Source organism: Sturnus vulgaris, chromosome 28, assembly GCF_052056855.1.
Source record: "Sturnus vulgaris isolate bStuVul1 chromosome 28, bStuVul1.hap1, whole genome shotgun sequence".
In the NCBI taxonomy this organism is placed as follows: Eukaryota; Metazoa; Chordata; class Aves; order Passeriformes; family Sturnidae; genus Sturnus; species Sturnus vulgaris.
The window spans coordinates 5027230-5035432 of NC_142270.1; the positions used below are offsets into that span (position 1 = coordinate 5027230).

At 62.6% G+C, this 8203-nt stretch overlaps 1 protein-coding gene across 2 annotated transcripts; it reads left to right on the forward strand.

The window, feature by feature from the left end:
* Positions 1–3103: 3103 nt before the first annotated feature.
* EGR3 (early growth response 3) lies at positions 3104–7714 on the forward strand. Of its 2 annotated transcripts, none has more exons than XM_014892892.2 (2): positions 3104–3396; positions 4474–7714. In XM_014892892.2, exons 1-2 carry the CDS (start codon positions 3243–3245, stop codon positions 5511–5513), a joined length of 1194 nt encoding a protein of 397 aa, XP_014748378.1. In that variant the 5' UTR covers positions 3104–3242; the 3' UTR covers positions 5514–7714. The 2 variants fall into 2 exon arrangements, with proteins under 2 accessions (XP_014748378.1, XP_088036022.1); XM_088179896.1 differs by lacking the exon at positions 3104–3396 and adding an exon at positions 3563–3642.
* Positions 7715–8203: the final 489 nt, after the last annotated feature.

Consider the following 8203-nt stretch of genomic DNA (forward strand, 5'->3'; position numbering starts at 1 on the left):
GCAGACACCCACCCGGGTCGGCGTGAGCCGAGGGTGGGGCTGCCACTCGTGGGGATGCGGAGTTTTCCAGCGCAGGGCGAGGAGCAGGAATTGCCCACGGGACCCTCGCCCGTGGGTGCCCGTAAGGCTGAGCAAAACCGCACCCCTCCGCTATAAATCAGGAGAGCTGGGTGGTGGTGTTGTTATCGCACACAATTAAGGGTTGAGGAGGCACGGTTTAATTTTGGGAGGGGTCCCTGCTCTGACCTGCGGGGCCGTGGGAGCCGAACACGCAGCGGGGGCCCCGCAGCATCCCCGGCGCTGCGGCTGCGGGCGCGCTCCCACCGTGGGAATGCGGTGACAGGGAAGGACGGGGGACACACGTGGAGGGGGACGAGAGGTGTCAGCGGGACCCCCTCCTCACCCCCGCGGGTCGGGCCGCTGTTGCCCGGAGGGTCGCGGGCTGTGGATCCCCCTCCGCTCCCCGAGCCCGCCCCGCACCTCGGCAGCGCCGGGGGCGCCGGAACCGGCGGCCAAAGAAGGGAGCGGAGGCGGGGCCGGATCCAGGCCTTGTATGGCGCTTCCCCTCGGCCGCCCGCCCGCCGCCGCCCCGCTCTCCCCCCCCCCGTTCCCCCCTCCCGCCGCCGCCGCCGCCGCCGCGCTCCCCCCGGGCCGCGCCGGGCCACGGGCGGGGCGGGCGGGGGATGCACCGGAGAGGGGAGGGGGTGAGGACTGGGGGGCAAGGTGGGGTGAGAGACGGAGAGAGGGGGTGCAAAACAAGGAGAGTGCCCTGCAAAGGATGGGGGTGATAGGGGTGCAAGGGATGGGGGGCTCTGTGCAGGATGGGGGGGGGGCTCTAAGGAGGGTGGAGGGTTCTTCACAGGATGGGGGGTTCTGTGCAAGATTTGGGGGCTCTCTAAAGGGTGGGGGGCTCTGCACAAGATGGGGGGTTCTGTGCAAGATTTGGGGGCTCTATAAAGGATGGGGGGCTCTGCACAGGATGGGGGGGTTCTGTGCAAGATGTGGGGGTTCTACAAAGAGTGGGGGGCTCTGCACAGGATGGGGGGCTTCTAATGGAAGGAGGGGTCTGTCGATGGGGGGCACCACTGCAGTAATTGGGGTTGCAATGGTTGGGGGGGGTGCAGTGAATGAGCGGCCCTGGAGCACACGGGGGGCCTTGAAGTGGATGTGGGGAGCCCTGAGGTGAATGTGGGGAGCCCTGAAGTGAACGGTGACCCTGAAGTTGACGGAACACACGAGCCCCTCCTCCCCCCGCGGTCACAAACAGCCCAAGTCGAGGCTCGCTGCCCCTCACCCCCAAAAACGCTCCCCCCGCCCTGCGCACCGCAGCACCCCCCGCCCACCCCGCCCCTCGCCCCGAGCGGCTGCCGGCACCGCGCAGCGACAGTGCCCGGGCCTCGCTGCACCTCCAGAGCCCCCGGTGTGCCCGTGCCCCCCGTCCCCTCCCGCCGCAGCCCTCCCGTAGCCCGGATTTCACTCCCATGGCAAAGCCGGCCCTGCAGGAATTGGGTAAGTGGAGCTATTGCAACACAGCATTTTTCCATACATTTGCTATATAACTCGGAGGGTTTTAAAGATAGCATCAGTTGGCACACTTAGCACGAAACCACCTAATTACTGACGCCTTGGAAGTGCCAAACTTTTAAAGGGGGGAGGTGAGGTTAAAATCACAGGCGACCAACAAGTGTTACCTGTTTTTAAAGTATTCCAAGCGGTGTTCTCCACAGGAGTCGGGACATGGGGAGGGGGCGTCTCGGGGCAGAGCCATCCCCTCTGTCACCACTGCCACCACACCGAGGGGCTGGAGGCTTCTGCAGCCCCCCCCACTCTGACCCTCTCCTTCCCACCAAACTCCACTGCCTGGCGCTGTGGCTTTCCCCGCACAGCTCCCATCCCGTTCCTGTGCCAGCCCGGGCTGCGGGATGAGATTTGTGGCCGGTCCTGGTGTCCACCGGAGTAAAAAAAAAAAAAAAAACCTTCCCGGTAAGAGCCTGGCTCTGAGCAGCCCCGGGGGCGGCCGCAGGGTCAGGCACGGCGGGGGCGGATTGTCCCCGCGCCCCCGCTGCTTCCCGGAGGGAATGATCCGGGCTGGAAGGGCTGGAGCCGCCGCCTCCTGCCCTCCTCAGAGAGACGGCACCGCTCGGTGCGGGGGATGCGAGACCCCCGGTCCGGTGCACTGTGCCCTGTGCCCGGTGCAGGATGCCCGGTGCCCTGTGCCCAATGCCCGGTGCATGCTCGGTACCCTGTTCTCGGTGACAAGTGCAGGATTCCCGGTGCCCAGAGCCCCGCGCAGGGTTCCTGGTGCCCACTGCCCGGTGCAGGGTGCCCGGTGCCCCTTTTCCGGTGCAAGGTGCCCGGTGCCCCTTTTCCGGTGCAGTGTGCCTGGTACCCGGTGCTTGGTGCAGGATGCCCGGTACCCCTTATCCGCTGCGGGATGCCCAGTTCCCGGTCCCTATTTCCCGATGCAGGATGCCCGGTACCGGGCACCCCTTCCCCGGTGCAGCATGCCTGGTGACCGATCTCCTTTACCCAGCGGCCGGTACCCTGTCCCCCTTGCCTGGCGCATCGTGCCCCGTTCCCGCTCCCCCTAGCCCGGTATCCGGTGCTCGGTCGCCTTTTCCTGATGCAGGGTCCCCGGTCCCCCTCTCCCAGGTCCCCTGTCCCCCGTCCCCGCGCGCGCCGGCCCCGCTTCCTGCTCTCTCCAACGTTCCATTGTGCGGAGCTTCCATTGTGACGTCTCGGCCTCGGCTCGGCTTTGTCTGTCCATATATGGGCAGCTACGTCACGGAGCGCTCCCGCATAAAGGCCCCGCGGAGTCCCCGGCGGAGCAGTCGGGCGGCAGCGAAGGAACCGGCGAGCGGAGCGGGGCCGAGCGCGGGGGGAGCGGGGCCGGGGCCGGGAGCCGGCGACAGAGAGAGAGAGAGAGAGAGAGAGAGGAGGGGTTAAATCCTCCCCCCCCCACCACCACCCCCCCAGCTTCTACAACCACATCTGCCAGCCAGATCGCCCCCTCCCCCTCGAGGAAACACCACCAAGGGACCCACGGAGGACCGCGCCCCCCCCGCGCCCCCTCCTCCGCGGCCACCCCCAGCCCCCCCTCCGCCTCCTCCTCCTCCCCCCCGCCGCCCCCGCCCCAACTTTTCTTCTTGCATGATTTCCCTCGCACGGATTTGCCACTCGGATGTTGTTTCCTCGGGAGCTGAGCTCGGAGCCACGTTGAACCAGCCTTTTCCTCCAGTGCTATGACAGGCAAACTACTGGAGAAGCTGCCGGGGACCATGAACACTTTGATGAACCAATTGCCTGACAATCTGTACCCAGAGGAGATCCCCAACTCTTTGAATATCTTCTCCAGCACCAGCGACTCGGTGGCTCACTACAACCAGATGGCTGCAGGTAAAGGTGGGGGGGGGGGGGGGGGGAAGGAAAATGGGGAAAAGGCAGGAGCGGGGAGGGGGGGAGCCGGTGGGGCGAGGAGGAGGATGCTGTGGGTAGGGTGTCATGGAGCCTCGGAGGGAAGGGAAGAGCTGGGGCTGGGGAGCGTCCCCCCCCCCGCACCCACCCACCCCTTTCCTCGCCGTGTCTCCGCGCGATCGCTGCAGGGCTCCGCCGAGCGCTGCCGCCGCCGAGCCGCCGCCGCAGGTACGGGGACGGCGGCCGGGCTCCGTGGGGAGGAGAACCCGGGTGGAAAAGCTGGAAGGGCCGAAGGGAAGGCCGGGCACCCTCCGTGTCGCGCAGGGGCCGCCCGCCCGCGCCGGGATCCGCGCGGGTGCGGAGGCGCCGCGGACGCGCGTGGCCGTGGCAGCCGCCCCCCCATACCCCGCAGCGGCGGCGGCGGCAGCGTGGGCTCCCCGGGACGCGGCGCCGACTTTCCCGGAGCTCGGGGCTGGGGGAAACGGGGTGCGGGAGGCGGCGGGGGGGACGACAGGAGAGAGGGAGGATCTGGGGGGCACAGGTGAGCGCCGAGGGCGGCGGGGGCGGGTGCTCCCCGCGTGTCCCCGCTCCCACGCGGAGCCCCGCCAGGCTAAACCCCCCCCTCCCCATCCCCATCCCCGTGTTTCTCCTCGCCGGGGCTCGGCGCAGGGAAGGCGGCGAGTTGGTAACGGCGTCGGCGGCCGCAGCCCCGGCTCCGCGGAGTGCCCAGCGCTGCCGGGGCTGGACGGGGAGGAAGCCTACCTGTAGCCGCAGGTACCTTCTTCCCCCGGCGGCGCGGCGGTGGGGCGTCCCCCCCACACACCCACCCACCCACCCCGGGCAGCTCCTCGCGGGGGCGGCGCGGGCGGCCCCGCATCGTCGGGACCCCCAGCAGGCAGCGCCGCATACGCGGGGTGGAAGCAGCGAGGGGAAGGGGGGGGGAGCGGGGCGAGGAGGAACCGGTGCATCCCCGCTCCCCGGAGCATCCCCCGGTGCATCCCCGGTGCTCCCCCCGGGCCCTCCCGGCTCACCCTGCCCCGCTTCTCTCGCACTTTGCAGATAATGTTATGGACATTGGCTTAGCGAACGAAAAGGCCGGTCAGGAATTGTCCTCCTACTCGGGCACTTTTCAACCCGCCCCGGGCAACAAGACTGTCACCTACCTGGGGAAATTCGCTTTCGACTCGCCCTCCAACTGGTGCCAGGACAACATCATCAGCCTGATGAGCGCCGGCATCCTGGGGGTGCCGCCGTCCTCGGGCGCGCTCACCAGCACGCAGAGCTCGGCGGGCAGCATGGGGCCGCCGCAGGGCGAGGTGGACCAGATGTACCCCGCGCTGCCACCCTACTCCTCCTGCAGTGACCTCTACCCAGAGCCCGTCTCCTTCCACGACCCCCAGAGCAACCCTGGCCTCACCTACTCCCCCCAGGATTACCAGGCGGCCAAGCCCGCCTTGGACAGCAACCTGTTCCCCATGATCCCAGACTATAACCTCTACCACCACCCCAACGACATGGGCACCATCACGGAGCACAAACCCTTCCAGAGCTTGGACCCCATCCGCGTCAACCCGCCCCCCATAACCCCGCTGGAGACCATCAAGGCCTTCAAGGACAAGCAGATCCACCCGGGTTTCGGGGGGCTGCCGCAGCCACCCCTCACCCTCAAGCCCATCCGACCCCGCAAGTATCCCAACCGGCCCAGCAAGACGCCGCTCCACGAGCGGCCCCACGCCTGCCCGGCCGAGGGTTGTGATCGCCGCTTCTCCCGCTCCGACGAGCTCACCCGCCACCTCCGCATCCACACGGGCCACAAGCCCTTCCAGTGCCGCATCTGCATGCGGAGCTTCAGCCGCAGCGACCACCTCACCACCCACATCCGCACCCACACCGGCGAGAAGCCCTTCGCCTGCGAGTTCTGCGGCCGCAAGTTCGCCCGCTCCGACGAACGCAAGCGGCACGCCAAGATCCACCTCAAGCAGAAGGAGAAGAAGGCCGAGAAGGGCTCGGGTGGGCAGCCCCCCGCCGCTCCCCCCACCGCCACCGCCACCACCTCGCCCCCCGTCGCCCTCGCCCCCGCCGTCACCACGTGCGCTTGAGGGATTGTGGGGGGCGGCGCGGTGTCACCCCTTCTCCTCCCCTTGCCCTCGGCACCGCTCCGGGGAGAACCCCACGGTGTTCAGGATACCGGGGTTGTGCTGCGACGGGTCCGCTCTGCCCGCACCCGGATTGACCGGCTCCAGGCTGCCCGCACCTGGATCCTGCCTGCACTTGGATCGACGGGACCCGCACTGCCCGCACCCGGATTGCCCGGACTCGCGCTGCCCGCGCTGGGATTGCCCGCACCACCTGGATCCCGGCTGCCTGCTCCCGCACCTTCCACATCCCGGCTGCTTCCACCTGCACTGCCCGGGGCCGGGCCGCCCGCACCGCCTGGATCCCGGCTGCCTGTTCCTGCAATTCCCGGATCCCGGCTGCCCACACCCGCACAGGGCCTCCCGCACCGTCTGGATCCCGGCTGCCTGTTCCTGCAATTCCCGGATCCCGGCTGCCGGGACCGGGCTGTCCGCACCCTCCTTGCCCGGCTCTCCGGGATCCCTGCTGCCCGCACCCTGTTCCCGGATCCCTGTTCCCGCACCTGGATTATTCGCACCGCCCGGATCCCGCCTGGATTGCCCCATCCCAGCTCTCCCGGCTCCGACTCTCCCGCACCCCACGGCCCTCACCCGGCACCTCCCGGTTCCGTCCCGCCCGCACCTTCCCGGCCCCGCTCCGGGCTGCCCGGGCGGCGGATCCCGGGAATAATCCCGGCTCACCTGGATCCCAGGGCTCGGTCCGACCGGCCCGCCCTGCCTGGGGCTGGGTGCTCCAGGATCGGCTCCCCCCCAACCCCGGTCCCGTCCTGCCCGACTGCCCCGGGTTTGGGCGCTCCAGGATCCGCGAGGGGATGGAAGGAAGCATGGATGGATGGATGGATGGAAGGAAGGATGGAAGGAAGGATGGATGATGAATGAATGGAGGAATAGATGGATGGAGGAATGGATGGGTGGATGGATGGAGGAATGGATGGATGGAAGAATGGAGGAATGGATGGACGGATGATGGATGGAGGAATGGATGGATGGATGATGGATGGATGGAAGGATGGATGAATGGATGGATGCAGGAATGGATGAATGGATGGATGGAGCTGATCTGGCTCCTCTCCTCGCCGGGCCTGGAGCCCTCGTTGCCCCCCCTGGCCCCGTGTCCCCCCCGTGTCCCCAAGCACCGGCTCCCCGTGTTGGAGGTAAGAGGGCTCAGCCCCCAAGCCGGGCTGGGGGGGCGGGGGGCGGCTCCGAGGGTGCCCCCAGCTCCGGGGGGCGGCGGGGAGCGATGTCCCGGCAGCAGCTTTTGGGTTTGTTTTCTTGTTTTTGTTTTATTTTTCTTTTTTTTATTTTTTTTTTTTTTTGGTTTGTTTTCAGCAGAAGGGAAATTCTTTACAGAAATACAGGGAAAAAAAATAGTACCCCAGTATTTTGCTGAATACTTTTTATAATGTGAGATATTTTTATTTTATTTTATTTGGTCACTTTAAAACAACCACCCAACTATGGAGGAGAAAAATCAATTAGTCCTCTATTTTATTATTTTTTTTTCTTTCTCCTTCTGGTATGTGCATGTCATTGCATGACTGCTCTGATTTTTTTCTTCTTTTGTTTTAATAAAACTGTGCTCAGACATTTAAGCTAAACTAAGCAAAAATAATAATGACTTAAAAAGAAAAAAAAATCTTTGTTGCCAAAAGGTCGTGCTATCCAGGTTTGATGTCTGCATGTGAAAAAAAAAACACAAAAAAACACATTAAAAACGTACAAAAAATAAAGAGAAGAGGAAGAATGCAGTCTAATTTATGTGAACTGAAAGGAACAAAAAAAAAAAAACAAACCACAATCAGGTTTAACCACACAAACCTAAGGGAATGATATTTTTTGAAAGACTTTTGTATAAAGTTGAGTACTTAGAGAAAAAAAAATCATACCAGATGTAATATATTTTGTGGATGTTTTTATTTCTTGGATTTATAGTACCTTATACTAAGGTTAAAAAAAAAAATTATGCTTGATATTGTGAAAAGGTGATAATTTTCACACACATTTCATTTGCTCATTTGTCATGTTGTAATGCAAATATGATAGTTAATGCATACAGCATTTTTAAGGGAAAAAATCAGAAATATTGAACTGATGTATTGTTGTACCATTTGCACTGTGAGCAAATGCTAATGCAGTAAATATATTGTGTTTGCTGACAATCAAAATCTGTAGTAAATATCTTTATTTGCTTAAAAATGATCTATATTGGTTTGGAAAGTTAAAAAAAAAAAAGGTTTTAATGTGTAACGGGAGTGTAAAAAGGGTTGAAATGTGCAGGGAAGTGGGTGCTGCGTCTCTTTACGGGCGACTTTGAAACCTGTCTGTACAAAATTTTTTTTTTCCTAGTGCTGTATTTCCTTAAATATTATTTTTTTATATGATTTAAAAGAAAAAAAAAAAATAACCCACTTTTTTTTCTCAGCCCCCCTCCCTCTCCTTCAGTTCTATCCACAGGACGGCACAGCAAGACCCAGCTGGGTGACCCCGAAGGCGACCGGCTCCGTCCTCGCGGCCCCTTTTTCCTGGGATTTGGGGCACCCAACCGGGATTTAGGGCACCCAGCCGGGATTTGGGGAGCACCCAACCAGGATCTGGGGCACCCAACTGAGATTTGGGGCGCCCAAACAGGATCTGGGGCACCCAACAAGGATGGG